Here is an 18,649-nt window from a genome sequence, read left to right as displayed (position 1 = left end):
AACAAGTCTTGGCAAATAATTGTAAACAAGAAAGCAAATTGATTAATAAAAATAATATTTTACAATAAAAGTTCATTACATGCTGTATTTCCCCTGTAATTCCTGTACCCTCCAAGTGGTTGGCTATGTATTTTCCTAAAAATTGAAGATACTTTTTGAAAATAATTATAACATAAATTTATATAAGATATAAAACTGATAAAATAAAGCCCATCCATACATCCAAATCACCATTTTATATCATAGTCATCAAGTCATGCACATGCCAGATCTATGTTAATGATCAACAAATAATATTGTGCTCTGGGCAAATATTCTCCTGCACAATGTCCTTTTCAATGCACCTTTTACCTCTTTGTTTCTCAGGCTATAGATGATTGGATTTAACATGGGGGTGATGACGGTATAGGACAGGGAGAGGATCTTCTTTGTATCTGGTGAGTAACTGGATTTGGGCCGGAAATAGGTAGATGTAGCTGTACCGTAAAACAAAGTAACCACAACGAGATGAGATGAACATGTCGAGAAGGCTTTATGTCGTCCCTCTGCTGAAGGCATGCTCAGGATAGTGGTGATGATGCGAACATATGTGAGGAGAATCAAGAGGAAGGGAAACATGATGAAGAGCACAGTGGCCGTGAGAGCTTCAATTTCAAACATGTAAGTATCAGCACAAGCCAACTCTAGAACAGGGGGACTGTCGCAGAAGAAATGGTTGACTTTATTAGGTCCACAAAATGGCAAACTGAAGATCCATGTGGTCTGTACAGTAGAGACAGGGAAGCCTGAGAACCATGATGCAGCAGCTAACTGGAAGCAGGTCCTTCTGTTCATAATGTCTGGATAACGTAAGGGATTGCAGATGGCAATGTAACGGTCATATGCCATGGCAGCAAGAAGACAGCACTCAGCTGCACCAAAGAAGAAGAAGAAATACATTTGTGTGGCACAGCCAGCATAGGAAATGGTCTTGTTCTCTATCAGAAAATTGACCAGCATCTTTGGGACAATCACCAAATTGAAGCAGATCTCCAAGAAAGAAAGGTTCCGGAGAAAGAAATACATGGGGCTTTGAAGTGAAAGGTCCAAGGTTGTGACAAGAACAATGAGGACATTTCCTGACAAAGTTATTCCATAGATGATAAGGAAGAGGATGAAAAGAGGTACCTGAAGCTCAGGGTGATTGGAAAAGCCAATAAGGATGAATTCTGTAACACTGGTCCAATTGTCTTGGGTAATTAACTTTTTCTCAGTCTGTGTCATCATGTCTTGAACACTGTCAGATAAAGCTGTCGGGGTGTTCCTTCTTCTATAAGCAATTTTCTCAAGAGATGGTAGTGTCTCTCTACCACTCTTCAACCATTGAACTTGTTCCTTTCTGTTAGTAGATGATATAGAAAGCAATAAAGGATGGACAGGTCAAATATGGGCAGTTTAAGGCAGGATAAGGGGAAATGTATTGTCATCAGTCTTTAAAAGTTGACTTCCTCGGTCTAATTGTCCATCACTTTGTTAATCAGTGTCTTGTTCTTTGATGTGCTCATTTTGTTCTCAATGCATTTCTCCCTCTCCAACACCCTGCATTACACAACAATTTCCTGTAGCAACTTCACATAAAATAAAATACTATAGTGTGCGTAGGAGAGTTGTTCACTCCCTCATTGAGAAACTGTTAGATGGAATATCTTACATGTTTAACTGTGGCTGGGAAAAATCTATTCGAAACATAACCATTACATTTACAGAATTGGTTGGGAGATAATCCATACCTTTTGGCTCTATGACTGAAATGCTCCACTTACTAATTTGCAAGTGTAATTTCAAATAAGACCTCTGCAAACTATCTGTTTAGATTTCTCTCAAGAATGATCTACCTGTATTTCACCAAATAATCATTGCCACTGCAAAATAGCTATACTCCTTTTTTTTTGGGGGGGGGGGTCCTAAAATCAGTCCCAAAGGATTCACCGCATAATCGTCGCAGGAGTGAAAATACCTTTCCAAAGAGTGAAAATCCCTTGCGAATGAGGTGTTTCATTTTGCTCTGAAGCTGTTGTTTACTTTCAACAGCATTTCTCTGCTTCTAAAAATTAAATGGCTCTTGGTGCAGCTGTTTCCCAGGCTCTTCCTATTCTGCTGTGGGCCCACGCCTGCCTGTGGGCCTTGCCTGTTGACTGAGCCAGCCCTCAGCCCATGAAGAACAAGGCAGCCCCACACAGGGAGCGAAGGCAGCGGTGGCAGCTGAGGAGGCCCAGCCCAAGACCCAGCAATGGAGGAGAAATTTGGCAGGGGAAGGGATGGTGGTGAGGTCGTGCCCAGAGGCACACAGCTGGGATCCGCACATTTGCCCAGTACCCAGTAACTGCCTGTGCCAGGGAGCAAGCAGCAGAGGGGTGCATGCCTGAGGCAGGGCCAGTGCAGAGGGCCTTCTGCTTCTCCATGTGGGGCTCACGGGGCAGGGAATGTAGGGTTTCTTATTGCAGAACTGTCTCCTCCCAGGTGTCCCCAACTGCAGCAGCACACAAACACTCTCCCCACACCCACTTTTTTCCGTGCATAATCACCACACACCCCTTTTTGGAAAGAAAAATTAACATAAAAATGTAACGATTATGTGGTGAAATACAGTATCTCTTCCCTGCAGACTTTAATACCATATCACAAACTGCTTTGGGAATTCTCCCAATTTCAACCTGGCTGCCATGGTGGGCAGTAAAGTGGGAGCCCCGGTCAAGACATACAAATTCAAAGATCCCTTGAGTGTACAGAGCTAGTCACACAGTTCTTTGTAGGCTCCTCCTCAAGCTGTCCAGTGTATGTGAGTTGACATTTATTGTACATCTATGACTCCACCTAGCTCCTAGCTGCTCCTAGCTGTGATTGGTGAAGCTATGGGGCAGTGCCAATTTGTATTTCCTTTTCTTCAATCTGTCTCCCATTTAGTGGTGGTGGGCTTTAAGCTTCCCAGCCAGGCCTCTACTGTTCTGAGCTGTCCTAGCCATCCACCTGAATATAAGAGAATGAGGAGCACGGGGACATTTATTTGACTTGCACCAGACTAGGGGCACTGGTATCTGTTCAGGACTGACCTGCATCACCCAGCAACTTACTATAACAACTTCACGGTGAGTTCTGGCACATATTTTCTTGGAAAAAAGCACTGAGGAAATGAGAGGGGTCTTTGACTAATCATTTGTTCATTTCTTACAAGTTCCCCTGTTTTGTTTACCTTGTCCAGACCTTCTCCATAAACTTAGTAAGAAAAGACCGTTTATCTTGCTTGTTTCCTGAATCATGACTTTACTTTTGGAGGAAGATTGCTCTCTCTCTCTCTCTCTCTCTCTCTATATATATATATCTCTATCTCTAGCTCTAGCTCTCTCTCTCTCTGTGTGTGTAACCTGATTGTTTCTTACAGGAGGTGATAATTAAAGTTTGCTGATAACACCAAATTAGTGTGCTAATCTTTAATATTAAGAGGTCAAGAATTTTTACACAAACCTTTTAGATTATGTTTAAGATAATGACTAGCACCAGGGTCATGATAGTTTATTGATGGTATATTTTATATGAAGTTTTGCCAACCTTACTGATGGTATTATCTACGGGGGGTGAGGGGAGCCATAGGAAAAGTTCTGATGGGTACACATCACTACATTTGGAGATGGTGAAATCTCCTTCGCTGGAAGTAATTAACCAGAGGATGATATGCTATTTATCTGGGATGCTGAAAGTGCAAAAGTGCTGTACTGGACAGGGGCTGGAGGTGGACTAAAATTATGGAGGTTTACTCTAAAATTATGTGAATTCTCCATTTATCACATATAGTGATGTAGAATGCAGGCTAATGCAAGTGGACAGAATGTCGTATGAAATGGAAAGGAAGCTTTGCTGATTCTAAATTAGTGTTATATCATATAAATCAAAGTGAAGAATCACACAATGTCCACTATCAAAATGGGATGCTAGACTAGATTGGCCTGATCCAGCAAGCTTCTTCTTATGTTCTTATTCCTAAATTGGAATAGGTGATAAAAAACCCAGACATATATATGAATAGACTGGTTGAACTCATAAATTTCCTGTTGATTAAAGCAGCTACATGGCAAAGGTTTGCTAAGTAAAAATGAATAAATTATTTGCCTACCTGAAGAATCTTAGGCGCTTAGGAGCCACCCAGATTGTGAAAGATTTGTGCTTTGGTGAGCAAGTTTGATTATATGAATTTCCTTAAGTGACACCTGGGATTAGATTGCCCCCCTTCATTCTCCCTAGAGTAGTTAATGCTAATTGTGCAATATCTGACTAAACCAATGTTTACTTTTCAGAAAACACAGATACAATTATGTTAACAGGGATGTTTTCCCTACTGACATTTTGTGGGTGGAATAGAACATGCTTAAAGTAATATGCTGTTTCCCCTATCCACAAGAGTAGATTAACAGTCTAGATTAATTTTAATTCTGATATAGGTTTCTGTCTTCATCAGCTGTGCATTTTGTCATCAGTACTTACAACAGTTAATGGGACAGAGGGCTGTATTCCCACCACCCCCAACAGTATCTAAGATACAGGCTCAGACAACATGGTGGAAGCAATGTGAGACCCACATTGAGCAAAAGGTACCTGCATTGCAGGTAGTTGGCCTAGATGACCCTTGGGGTCCCTTCCAACTCCACAGCTCTATGATTTTATGTTCTTAGCATGGCATGGTGTGCTGTACAAATTATCAGTTTTATAGGAAACTATCACTTCATTGTGATAGCAACCTATAATGGGTTGTATTGAAAGGATGCTTTTCTCCAACAGAAGGAGCTTCTTCCAAGGAAGATCATTCCACTGGAAGAAGTGTGTTTTAAAGGAGGCCAAGAATCTTTGGATCCAACACCTTGAGACAATCTTAAAAAATAAAGCACTGAAGTTCATATATAGGAAATACATCATCCAACCAACCTAACACATACATGTTCTTATTTGCAGCACTAACAAGCACTGGCACAAAATATTTTTAACAACCACCACGAAGTGCTTGGTCCATTCATTTTTCACATTGTCCCCAATGCCTTCCCTGTGCATCCTGATCCCTCCTTCCCTGTTGACAGTCCTCCAGTGAGTGGAGAGCTGCATTCACAATAGCTGTACACTTATGCAGGGCTTGTCTCCAGATGTTGGACTGCAGCTCTCATCCTCCATGCTCTTTGGCCATGTTGGCTGGGGCTGATGAGAACTGTAACTAAACAATGTCAGCAGGGCATTGGCTATGCCTGACTTTATGGCAAGCTAGGGAATTGAGTGGATCCAGTCCTAACATATTTTTTCTACCAAGATTCTCAATCACAGAGCAACAGAAGGGGTCACTTATAATTTTATATCTCATTCTCAAAATATATTTTCAAAACAGGGAGATATGTTAAAATGCAACAACAAGAAATAACTGAAGGGATACTTCAATCTGTTACCTTTGTAGGGTAGATGCAGGTGAGTAAAGAACATAGGAAGTTGCCATATGCAGTCAAACCACTAGTTCATCCAGTTCAATATTGTCTACATTGTCTATGAGTGGATCTCCAAGATTTCAGACACTGAGTTTCTCTTAGCCCTTTTTGTCATTGTTGAAGACTCAGCCTGGGTTCTTCTGCATGCAAAACAGATGCACCACTACTGAACTACATCCCTGGAACCCTTCCAGTCTTTCATGTGATTACAGATGCAATTGCAGTGTTTTTCTACTCAAAAGTCTCTTCATGGCTTCTTTCACTTCCTTGTTTCTCAAACTGTAGATGATGGGATTCAGCATGGGAGTGACAACTGTGTACGATAAGGACAACAGCTTTTGGGTGTTTGGAGAATAACTGGATTTGGGTCGGAAATAAGTTAACCCAGCTGTGCCATAGAACAAAGTCACCACAACAAGATGTGAAGAGCAAGTGGAAAAGGCTTTGTGTCTGCCTTTGGCTGATGGCATTCGTAAGATCGTAGTGATGATATGAACATAGGAGACCAAGATTAGGATAAATGGGGATAGTACAATTACAATAGTTCCTGTGAGAGCATACAGCTCAAACAGATAAGTGTCTGCACAGACTAGTTTTAACACTGGTGGACCATCACAAAAAAAATGATTGACCTTATTGGGACCACAGAATGGAAAACTAAATAGCCATGTTGTCTGAACTGTCCCCACTGGAATTCCTGAGCACCAGGAGAACAGGGCCAGATGGATACAAAACCTCTTTTTCATAATTACTGTATAGTGCAAAGGGCTGCATATGGCTATATAGCGGTCATAAGCCATGGAAGCCAGGAGAAAACACTCAGAACTTCCAAAAAAGAAAAAGAAATACATTTGCATGACACACCCAGGGAAGGAAATGGTTTTGTTCTCTGAAAGGAGGTTCACTAACATTTGAGGGACTATAACTAGAGTGAAGCAGATCTCCAAGAAAGACAAATTCCTGAGAAAGAAATACATGGGGTTTTGAAGGGCTGGATCAATTGTTGTGAGCAAAATGATGGTGATATTTCCCAATAAGGTCACAATATACATAATCGCAAATACCAGAAAAAGCAGAAGCTGCAGCTGAAGAAGATCAGAAAACCCCAGCAAAATAAACTCAGTGACATCACTACTGTTTGTCCATGCCATTCTTTATTATTTACTAAGAAGTTAAGGGAAGGGGGTGGTTATTCCACCTCCCCCCAGTTTTGTTCTTCCTGTAATGCTAACCAGACTCAAAGGAATTGTGATAAGAACAATATACTGCACAAACCTTTAAGAATTGCTACACCACAATACAATATGTTTTGGAATGCTTTTCAAAAATGAATGTTTCTGGTTGTGGCAACAGCACCTCAGGTTGATCTCCAAGTATGCATCTTAAGATGCATCACAAAACATGGTGATAATGTTGGGAAACCATGGCATGGTGCAGATTATGGGAAAGTGAAAAAATCCAATATGCTTTTGCAGTATAACAGCTGCATTTCTCACTGGACATCCAGTCTTCATTTGGAGCCGTCATTTTTCTTTGTAGAATAGAAAATAACATCTATAAAGGAAAGGAGCAGAGGAAGAAAAAAATAAATGAAAACTTGGCATTATGAGGCTGTCATTGGACAAACAAGTATAGCTTATATAAGGTTATTATTAAAATATTTCAGTTCTAAACTCCTTGAAATGCATGTTAAAGATTCCTTTCTTTCATAAATGCTTAAACCAATGTTCTAAATTTAACTCTTCTAATGACAAGAACTGTTTTGCGTCTGCAGAATAAATTACCTGTTCCATATAGTCACATGACACTAAAAATGGCAAGCTACACATATTTTGAAATACCCCAAAATTCCAGAGAGATGCTGATGGATGATGTGAGTTGTAGTCCAACATCATATGGGGGGGGGGTCAGTTCTTTATCCTTGCATGATGTGACCCTGTGCTTTCTTCATTAGGCTAATTAACATTTCTTTTGATAAATTGTGACAAATATCCCCATTTTGTAGAATTCCCAAAAACAAACAAACCAAGAAACAAGAAAAAAACCTAGTACGCCTGAATAAGGATGGGGAAGAAATTGAATTCAATACCCATTTAATGGTGAACTTACCTAATCCACACTTCTCAAAACAATATGTAAACAAAACCACAGCCATTCTTCGAAAGTCACACTTTTGTGAATTTTGTAATGGAGTTCTCCAGCAAAACAAAGCTGACATATCCACCCATCCCTGCTCTGGAGTTTGTTGGCAATTATGTAAGGTGAAAACAGCAAATCATACCTTGTAGTAAAATCTTTGATTGCAAAGAAGAGCAGCAAATGTTTTTTATCTGGGTCATCTTTAATCACAGGAGGTTTGCGGGTGTAGGAAGTTGGGACTCTGGAACCCTGGAGGCTTCATTAAGTACTCCTACTTCATTGTCTAAACTACTTTTTATTTAGATCTGTGTCGTGTATTGCAATTTCATGTACACCTCTTAGAAATGCGAATAATTATGTGGTATATAAATGCTTTATAAAAAAATCAAGGGAAATTTTCAGTGTCCTGTCATATCTGAAAATGTGGTAGATATTATTCTTGAGGAATTTCTGTGTGAATTAATAAGTGAAGCAAACCAAAGCAAACCAATTATCAGCAAAATGATTACATTTTTCAAAAGTGCATGATATCCAGGTTCTCCTTAAGACATCTCTAGAACAAGGGACTCTGTGAATGCAAACTCCTACAAACAGACTAAGAAGTAAGCCTTATTGAAACCAGTGAGATTTAGTTCTGGCTAAACATTAATAGGACCTCACTACATTACTGTGCTAATCTTTAAATTAACATGTTTCAGAAAGATGTGCAAAGTAAGATGAGACACCTATCACTGGACTAACTAAAGCCATTTTATTTAATTTTAACATACCAGGATCAGGAATATTCATATCATTCTACAGGATACAAGATAGATAGATAGATAGATAGATAGATAGATAGATAGATAGATAAATTTATTGTCATTGTCCGTATATACACAGTATACACAACAACGAAAATCAAACACCCACCCAAAGACTGGGTTCACATACACATTTGCACGTATCTCCAACACTCTCATCCTATTCAGACATAATCTATAAAAACATAACATAATCCAGAATATAACATAACCTATTAAAGGCATAACATAACCTAAAACCTATCTCATTCCTTCCTACTCCCTGCTTGCTATTTCTTGCAACTGGCCCTGAGATCATTATTTAGTGCAATCAGAGCTCTTGGATAGAAACTATTCAGAAGGCGTGTGGTTCGTGTTTTCATTGTCCTATATCTTCTGCCCGAAGGCAACAGTTCAAAGAAGTTGTGAGCAGGATGGGTGGGATCTCTCAGGATATTGTGTGACTTCTTCAAAGTGCGAGACATGCAGGAGGCATGTAGCGACCATCTCTGCTTCAAACCTGGGCAAAAATCTCCACTATCCACACTTTTAAATTGGCATTTGTTGTTAATTTCATAACATGTGGTTCTCAGAAAGTTTCCAAAAAGAGAAAGTGGCCCCCGGGTGGGGAAAAAAATTCCCAATAACACAGTGATATATAACCCCTGCAACATAGTGAACAGTTGCCCCAATCTACTTAGCCCATAGGTGATTAGTTAAACCCACAATGCAACTCAAGCGTGGTGCTGAGACAACAACAGTGAGGTGCTGAGACAACAACAAATGTCCCTGATAGCTGCAAAACTGTCCAGAAGGAGTAGCCTTCCATCAATGTTTAATAATTTGTTATGCAGGAGTTCAGGTGATAATCATAGGTAGTCTCACTAGAAGTGGATGGCATAGTGGGGCTGCACTGATCATCTGACCTCCCTTTGGATGAGTTGTGGCTAAATTCCAGGATGGAAAGCCATCGCGGTACAAATTCACCAGCAGGAGCACCTAATGCATTGAATCAAGTCAACCTTGCCCCTCTTCCTCTCCATCCCACCATGCAGCAGCAACTCAACTCAGTCAGGTGAGCTACTGATTTTCACCAAGTTTTTTATGATAGGTGAGTTGTTGTACATCTCTCTGACTTTTTACAGTGTCATTGATTTAATTAGTAAGCTGTGGTAGAATGCAGGTAAAAAAAATGGGGGGAGCACAATGCTTTTACCTGTCACTCATATGAGTTGCCTCCTCTGACACTGTGATGTCAAGAGATTTTTGTGACCAAATGTATCCTTTTAAAATTAAAAATTAAAATGGCCACACCCACTTTTAAGCTTTAGCCACACCCACTTTTACACTCGAGGCACATCCACTTTAATGTGTGCCATGAGTTGCCATGGGTCAATGCAGTCCTTGGCCTGGAAAAGATTTTTCACCCCTGAACTATGTAATACACAAAGAAGACCTATTGAAACCAATTGATTTCAGTAACTTTATCATGTGTCCAGTACTGGGTCTAAGCATTTATTATTTCCATGACTTTATTTATTCAGAATTCTGCAAAATCCATTTGTTGGGATTAAACAGAAAATCAAATATCATTTAATCTATTTCAACAATAGGTCAACGAGGTCAAGGTTCAGATGCTCTTAGATTCTCAAAACCACTCACCAACAGTAGCACCTAGGAATGGCAACACTTTCATGAAAATCAGATATGCCCAGCTGTTTCCTTTCACTTTTAAATTTTAGGGGCAAAATGTCCACACACCAGAATAACTTTAGTTCATTATTCATCTTCTTCCAAAGTCTCAAAACCCCAAAATTTAGGAACTTTCCCCTGAAGAGGTTAGAAACACATGAACATTTCTGCCTGGCTGAAAAGGTTGTAAATCCTTTCTATTTCATAAAACCTTTAATTCAGAAATAAAATCTTTGCCGTCCAGAAGGGCCAACGTGGCGCCCGACACACTTTCTCTGCGCATACAGCACCCTGCCGATCACAGCAATGTCCTCTTGCTCCTCTCTGGACGGTAGCAGAGCGATACGCAACGGTGAAAATAACTGCTGCAGTGTGGGGATCATAAATCAGGCTGACACGTAGACTTCTCTTATCTCTTAACGTCTTTATTAGGGTAGCATAACATCGTAAATTCAGTCTCTAATTCCCGGAGAAACTTCTCCCATCTTTCCTCTCCGGCAGTCGGGAAAGAACAACAACACAGAGAAACCTCTCGCGTCTGTGTCACGTAACCACGCCTCAAGACGTGATACGTCATACCAGAACGTCAGCCAGAAATGTTAACCCTGTACGTTCTGGAACCATTAACAAAATCAACCAAGAGGAACCTATATATCCCTAGATATGGTTGGACTTCAAATCCCATCAGTCCCAGCCCACATGGATAATGTTCAGAAATGATGGGATTTGTAGTCCAGCAACCTCTAAAGGGTCAAAGGCTCTCCATCCCTGTCCTACAGGAATGCTCCTCAATAACCCCCATGAATGGCGCAACACAAGATGTGCAAACCCAAGGCACTCTCTGTTACTACTCAACAAATCAGACACTTTTTGTTGGATAATTTTTATTAAAGGTTTTCATTGGTTACAAAAGTATGTGCAAATACAACTCTTTGGGACAGTGGTCCCACAAGAAATATGCAAAATAAATAAACAGGTATTAGAAGCCACCCCAGAACTGGCCCTTTTGAATATTTTCCAAGAAAATAATGCTCACTCACAATATAAAGAGCTGATAACCCACCAACTCTCAGCAGCCAGTAACATCAAAGCTAGACACAAAGAGATCTGTGACATGAGCCCCCAAACCCTTGTTTAGAAACACCCTGAGGAGAAGTGTCAAACTCTAACCAGTGATGCTTTCATTCTTTCTCTTCAGATGGTCTCATGGAAGTATTGGTATGCATTGGTATGGTATTGGTATGAGTTTGTGGGTTCCAGACCCCTCTAATCTCTGAATCCAATGAGTATTAGAATTTAATCAAGGCTTGGAATGTTAAGCAGGATGCCAGACCTCTCTAATTCCTAAATCCAGCAAGTGATAATCAAGCCTTCAAATTCTGGGAAATATCCAGACTAGAATCCGGGTGTGGTCTAAGGAGAACAAAGGAAGGGCTTTATGGGAGATGGCACCCTTTCTCTACTTGCAGATAGTGAGAAGGACAAAAGCCAGAGTTAAGAGTTAGCTGTTATGTGAGCTAGATGCTGGAGGCAAAAGCAGCAAGCTGGAAAGGCAGAGAAACACAGCATGATGTTTGTTGTCTGCTTAAATCCAAGGCAGTGGATATGGGAGAAACAAGACCTTCTGGTGTAAAGCATGCTGGTGCAAGATGAGCCGACATAAAACTAGACTAGTTCCAAGCCACTTCCAGCTGCTGCTGCTACTGCTGCTGCTCTACCCAGAGACATAGCATGGGGGGTGCAGGTGAGCCATGCCCCCAAACACACATTTTTGAGGGGGCATAGAGCCCTGGCAGCTAAGGCGCAGTGCTGAGCAGGTTGGTCTAGTGGGTAGGTGGGTGGGTGGAGGCAGCAGGCAAGGCAGATCAGGATGACTCAACACCTAGCTTGGGGGAGGCATTCATCAATAGTTTCCCTAGCAAATCATTCATTTTATGTAAACCGCCTTGAGGTTTTTTCCACAATTATGCAGTATATAAATGAAATAAATAAATAAATAAAATAATTGTTCTGGCTCCGCTAAACCTCCCCCTTGGTTGGATGGTGTTCTTGATTGTTGGATGGTGTTCTTGAAGCTACCAGCATGAGTTTGATCAAACTGCGGGAGGCAGTGGAGGACAGAAGTGCTTGGCGTGCTCTTGTCCATGGGGTCACGAAGAGTCGGACACGACTAAATGACTAAACAACAACAACAAACCTCCCCCTTACCAGTCCCCTCAAATGTATAACAGTGTGCATAGGTTTTTATCACATAATTTTATTTTAAAAATCAGGATAGTATGAAAATCACAATAGTATGAAAATCTACATCATTGTCAAGCCTTGATCAAAGTCATTTTCTTAGGAGCTTATTTAAAGCTATTTTCACTTCTTTGTTTTTTAGGCTGTATATGATAGGGTTTAACATGGGGGTGAGGATGCTGTACTGAATGGACACCAGCTTGTCTAATGTCTCTGAGTACCCAGATGCAGGTCTCATGTACCTAATGAATGCTGTCCCACAAAACAGGAGGACCACAGTGAGATGGGAAGCGCAAGTAGAAAATGCCTTCTGCCTTCCTTCCGCCGAACGTATCTTGAGAATGGTGCTAATAATGCGCATATAGGAAGCTACAATTAGAAGGAGGGAGGCAAACCCTAATGTCATGCTGAAGGTCAGAATCACCATTTCATTGGCAAAGGTACTACTGCAAGACAATTGCAGCAGCAAAGGCAACTCACAGCTGAAATGGTTAATATTTCTGGGACCACAGAAGTGCAAGCCAGTTAAAAAGAGGGTATTAACAAGGGAATCCAAGAAGCCTGATATCCATGCAGCTACCACCATTTGGACACATACACGGTGGCTGATAATGGTGCTGTATCTCAGTGGGTTGCATATGGCAGCAAAGCGGTCATATGCCATTGCTGAAAGTAAGAAGATCTCCGTTCCAACCATGAAAATGAAGCAAAAGATCTGAGTGATGCAGCCGTTGAGAGAAATTGTCTTCTTACTAGCTAGGAGGCTTTCAAGCATCTTGGGAACTGTTACTGAGGAATAGCAGATGTCAAGGAAGGATAAGTTAGTAAGAAAGAAATACATCGGGGTATGTAACTGAGGGTTAGCTCTTATCACCAGCATAATAAGCATATTTCCTACAAGGGTTATTAGGTAGATGGACAAGAAAATCAGAAACAGGAAAACTTGGAGTGTTGCATCATCAGAAAGCCCCAAAAGAATAAACTCATCCACAATGGTCTGGTTTTCCATTGTACTTTTCACAACAGGCCTATGATCTAGAAAGAAATGTAGAGGGTGGGGGAGAGGAAGAAGATGAATTAATACATTCAAGAGGAATTGTGCAAAGCAGATAAACAACAAAACTGGTTCATTAGGCTCATAGTTTGTTGACTGCAATGAGGGCCACCATAAAATCCACATTTACAATTGCTTCTGGATTTAGCTCTTTTCTGTATATGCTTTTTAAAAAGTGTCACACTTTTAGAATTTGTGGGAAGAAAGGTGCCGGTACTTTATACCTTTGAGTGCCCCCCCCCCAAAGCACTGGATTATTATATAATAACAAAACCTGATGCTTTCCATATGTCTTGGACAACAACTCCCATCTGCCCTAGCCAGCAATTGTACTTTCACAATATTAGAATCTCTCTTTCGTACTTTCTCTTTCATAAATAACTGAACAGACAAAACAAATCCTTACCTACTTCACGTGTCTCCCTCCCATTGCAAATTACCACGGAAGTTGTGTTCTATACAAAGTTGATGGATGGGTTTGTCAGTGATATGACCTTTTTTTTTAGGATAAATGACACAATCAAGAAAAATAAATAGGTTCTGCACCCCATCACAATTCTATGTGGAAACTTCATCAGGATTTGATCCACAACACTATTTTTGCATAGAGAGCATTACACCAACAAGGAACCCACAAAGGCTGTGCTTTCAAATTGAGCCAGGTGGAAGAGGAAACAAGAGTTAAGTAATCTCTGGATGGCGAACCATTTCCCTGAAGATTAATCAAACATGTGGGATTTCAGTTATTAGTATTTTTAATGCTTTTGAGATTGCTTCCTAGACATATGTTCTTCTTTTTTAATGTATACCCCATTGCTCTCCACATCTGGGACTCAAAGCAGCTTACAAAAATTAATGCAGACAATGTTCAAAATGTAAGACATATATTAAGACATCGAAGTATAAAACATTATAAAAGTATTTATGGTGCAAAGGCCTTCTGATAGACTGAGAGGAGCATCAGTTATTGCGGGGAAAATAAAAATATTGTATAATACTAATAGTAGTTAGGTAAAGGTACCCCTGCCCGTATGGGCCAGTCTTGACAGACTCTAGGGTTGTGCGCCCATCTCACTTAAGAGGCCGGGGGCCAGCGCTGTCCGCAGACACTTCTGGGTCATGTGGCCAGCGTGACAAGCTGCATCTGGCGAGCCAGCGCAGCACACGGAACGCCGTTTACCTTCCCGCTAGTAAGCGGTCCCTATTTATCTACTTGCACCTGGAGGTGCTTTCGAACTGCTAGGTTGGCAGGTGCTGGGACCGAGCAACGGGAGCGCACCCCGCCGCAGGGATTCGAACCACCGACCTTTCGATCGGCAAGCCCTAGGCGCTGAGGCTTTTACCCACAGCGCCACCCGCGTCCCTAATAGTAGTTAGGAACTGTAAAAATTAAGGCTGGATTTGGTCAAGGCCCTAGCCAAATTGGGCATACTCAAAGGGCCTCTCCCTTCTGATGAGCTGGGTACCGATACACATGGATTTCTACAGGTACAGTTGGATTGGCTCAGAACAATCCATGCCTGTCAAGGAGTGATGTAACAGATAGGGAAGAGAGGCAGTCAGGACACAAAAACATGTTAAAAAGGCAAAGACTTACCCAGGAGAAAGTAGGTCCATTGCCATGGCTTCCTTTCCTGCCTCACATAGCAGCATCACTGCCTCCACTCAACATCCTCAGGAGATGGATGCCTGCTTAACAAATACTGCACAGTACTGGCTGCTGTTTCTTTGTGAGCAGCTTCCTTGCACAACGAAAGCTGCTCACAACAGCCAGCTTGTGGAGAAAGACACCACACAGTATCAGATCCTGGGTGGCATGCACCACCCCTGACCTTTTCTACAGGTTGAAAAACTCTTTAAAATATCTTAGCCCCACCCCACCCAAATTGCATTGGAGGTGGATCCATGGTGGGGTGCAGGGCCCCCAAATAGGCACAGGGCAAATCACCCTGATATTGGAGCTAATATCAGGGCTAGAGTGTGTGTGGGGGGGGCTGTTCCTGCAAAGCCCTAGTATAAATGTATATATTAGGCAAAATTAAATACAAAAATATGGATTGTATATTGGGGGAAATGCACATCAAAATGGTGATGAAGTTTTGTGAATACTTTAAAAGCTTGGGAAAACAAGAACATACCCCTCAACAGACCCATTTTGAACAGGATATCTCGGAACAACAGACGCCATCCCAGCTTCTGATCGGATCCTAGAAAGTCCCACTTTTTGGTTCAGTGCTCTGATGTGAGCCAGCAGGCTTGCTCCAGAGCACTGGACCAAAAAAATGCTTTTTTCTTTTTTGTCTTGCGCTCTCGCACAAATCAGCTGGCTCCCATGGGAGTTTGGACCCAAAAAAGTGCCCCAATTTTGATCAGTGGGATGTTGGAGGGTATGGAACAAGAGAAACCAAAATTATCAAATATGTACAGCCCCTACTATGGGTTCTATTATATTTGTATACTAACTGTGTAATCCTAAACATATCTGTACACGGTTAATTCCGTGAAAGTATTACTACAGCTTAGGTATGATTTTCTTTTCCCTCCTTATTTTACAACTGCAATTCACTAGGCTAAGTATGCAGAAGCATTTCAGATTATGATGAATACCCTGGAGAGGATTAATAGTATTATTAAAACATTCCATTATTAGGCATCAAGGGGGCATGCAGGCACTGATAATAATTGATTTTCTTGGTAGACTGTCTCTCCAGCAGAGTAGTACAGAATGTGAACCGTAAATGTCTGATTCTTTGAGGTGGTATATCTTGGCAGAAGTTGGTATACCTGATTAGAGTGAGCATCAGTCCTCCAAAAACCAGGGGAGAAATATTAGGTCGCTGACACTGACCTAATAAAAGTTGCTCATTGACATTGTTTATTTAAGAGCCTTAAGGCTTTAATTAGAATATGCTGGAAGAGGGAGGGGGACTCATTTCAGTGTTTGTTCAGAGAAAACACTGCTTTTAAACTCACAGATGCATAGAAACACATCTAAATGCAGAATTGTAGCTCCCTGTTTATAACTTATAAGTTACAAACTCCCTGTTTGTAACTTCCCTGCTTGTTACAAACTCCCTGTTTGTAACTTCTGTCACCATCTTTGCAACATGAACAGAGTGCGCCTTAGGTTAGTCTTCAGTTGCAATTAAGGGAACTATGGGCTGCCTCTCAACATTGCACCAGAAATTAATGGGGGAATATGTCTCATGTGGTCACTGAAAATATATATGTGCTTGTGGGAGATACTGGGGGACATGTTCGATGCCTGCAGCTATTTAGCAACTGAGTTAGCTGTTTGAAGTGGCCAACTTTTCCATTGAATGGTAAGTACAATGAATGGTAAGTACAAATCAACACTGTCATTTTCTTGGAAATGTTTCTAACAGCTGTGGAACTCAGTGTGCTTGCTTATACCACTAGTTGCAGCTTTGCTGACTTCTAAGGACTGACGTTTTTATTTCAAATATGGGTGGGTTTGTACTGCAAGTTCCACTAGAAGGGAATCTGATCCAGCGTTTTGCAGTGTGCTTGCTCCTTGACCTTTGATGTTACCTCTAATCAACTGAATTGTGACAGCTGTGTATTTTAATAAAATGTGATCCTAGGTATGTTCCTACTATCTGAAAGGCAAAGCTTGAATGAACGACCCCCCCCCCGCCCCCCTGCATGGTTTTCTTTCTTATACCAATATTTAGGAGAATTGTTGTTCAGTGTTACCAGTATATGCACATGTCTGGCTCATTTGTTCTAAGTAAAGATGGAACTTACAGGCTGAGAATACTTTTATTTTTTACATAACTTTGCTTGTAATGGGAATCTTTGGATTGTTCCTTTGTAGCTACGCTGTATCTTTGCATTTTTGCTTTTCCATGTGATGTTTTATGGTTTATATGTTTGTTTGATTGTTTGTTTTCTTTCCTTTTGTTATATTTGCTTATCTTTTTTTGAATTGCTAACACAAAAGTGCAATTTTATTAAGAAGTTCAGTTTAAAAACTGTAACTTAATATCAAGAAGAGGGCTTAGGGTTTCTATTCTATTATACAGGGTAAAATGTATACAGATACGTTTGTATTAGGAGAAATTCATTTCATTTCATTTATTACATTTCTGTGCCACGGTTCACTCACATGAGTCACAAAGCGGCTTACGTACAATAAATAACACAGTAAGACATCGCAATTGCAACATAAATTATATAAAATAATTATAATGAATGTGCAGTTGAATTTTCATAAGGATTTTAAAGAATTAAAATATACCTGTGTGGAAATGCAGAGAACTGAACTGAATATAGGAAAACTGGAGAACTGAGAGAAATGAAAATTGTCAGATTTACCCATTTCTATCCCCTGTACCTGTAATAAAATATACGTACTTTTCTGTGTATAAGACACTCCCATGTATAAGACACCCCCTATTTTTGAGGACTTAAATTTAAGAAAATGGGGGGAGATGGCACAGAGTTGTTGAGCTTTCTTTTTTTGCGGAGAATTGCCCAGAGTTATTGAATTTTTTTGAGGGGAAATTAACCAGGGTTGTTAGCTTTTTTAGGGGGCATTGCCGAAAATCGATCACCCACATGTGTCCAAAAATCCACCTCACATCTGTCCCCTTGCTGGTAGAAGCTGCCAATCGCCCACCCAATTGCTGCAGCGTCAGCCAATCAACACCAGCCATTGATGCAGCAACCAATTACATGTCCGATAGCCACTGACAGCCAAGGCAGCAACAAATCAAACGTCCACCCTATCAACTATACATGTATAAGACGACCCCCACTTTTTAGCATAATTATTAAAGAAAAAAACCTAGTCTTATACAAGGAAAAGTACTACATATTAAGCTAACATTTAGTTTGATCCTGAGGATGAACATCTTCTAGACATTGCATTAAATAATTCTATTTTACTTCCCATCTTGTTGCTTATGCCTTATTCTGGGTGCCACTCACACCTCAGATTCTATTTAAAAGATACACAGGTTAGGGATTTTAATGTAGTAGCACTTAGAGCACTTAGAGTTTGAATATGATTCCACTGGAAATGAGGATGGTACTAATAGTCTCTTATTTTTAATGCATGTCTCTGTTTATTCTAAAAGGCTTTTCTAGGATAGCATTGCTAGGTATTTTTCAAGCCGTTTTTACGGATGGAACTAGTGCATTTTTATAGGTATAATATTCTGTCCCCCCCCCTCCGTTTTTTGCACACCGCCACAATATTTTAAAATGATGCACTGTTTCTT

At 40.6% G+C, this 18,649-nt stretch overlaps 3 protein-coding genes across 3 annotated transcripts; all 3 read right to left on the bottom strand.

The window, feature by feature from the left end:
- Positions 1 to 276: 276 nt before the first annotated feature.
- On the bottom strand, positions 277 to 999 carry LOC114582169 (olfactory receptor 10A4-like). Its single transcript, XM_028702962.2, has one exon. It carries the CDS (start codon positions 997 to 999, stop codon positions 277 to 279), a length of 723 nt encoding a protein of 240 aa, XP_028558795.2.
- A 4,702-nt stretch (positions 1,000 to 5,701) lies between these two features.
- Positions 5,702 to 6,646, bottom strand: LOC114581504 (olfactory receptor 10A4-like). Its single transcript, XM_028701694.2, has one exon. The coding sequence runs from the start codon at positions 6,644 to 6,646 to the stop codon at positions 5,702 to 5,704; it is 945 nt and encodes a 314-aa protein (XP_028557527.2).
- A 5,794-nt stretch (positions 6,647 to 12,440) lies between these two features.
- LOC114581511 (olfactory receptor 5A2-like) lies at positions 12,441 to 13,364 on the bottom strand. The gene has a single exon (XM_028701700.2). It carries the CDS (start codon positions 13,356 to 13,358, stop codon positions 12,441 to 12,443), a length of 918 nt encoding a protein of 305 aa, XP_028557533.2. The 5' UTR covers positions 13,359 to 13,364.
- Between the last annotated feature and the right edge of the window lie 5,285 nt (positions 13,365 to 18,649).

Source organism: Podarcis muralis, chromosome 13 (assembly GCF_964188315.1).
Source record: "Podarcis muralis chromosome 13, rPodMur119.hap1.1, whole genome shotgun sequence".
In the NCBI taxonomy this organism is placed as follows: Eukaryota; Metazoa; Chordata; class Lepidosauria; order Squamata; family Lacertidae; genus Podarcis; species Podarcis muralis.
Note: the sequence above shows the minus strand (reverse complement) of the source record. Positions and strands in the feature narration are given on the sequence as shown.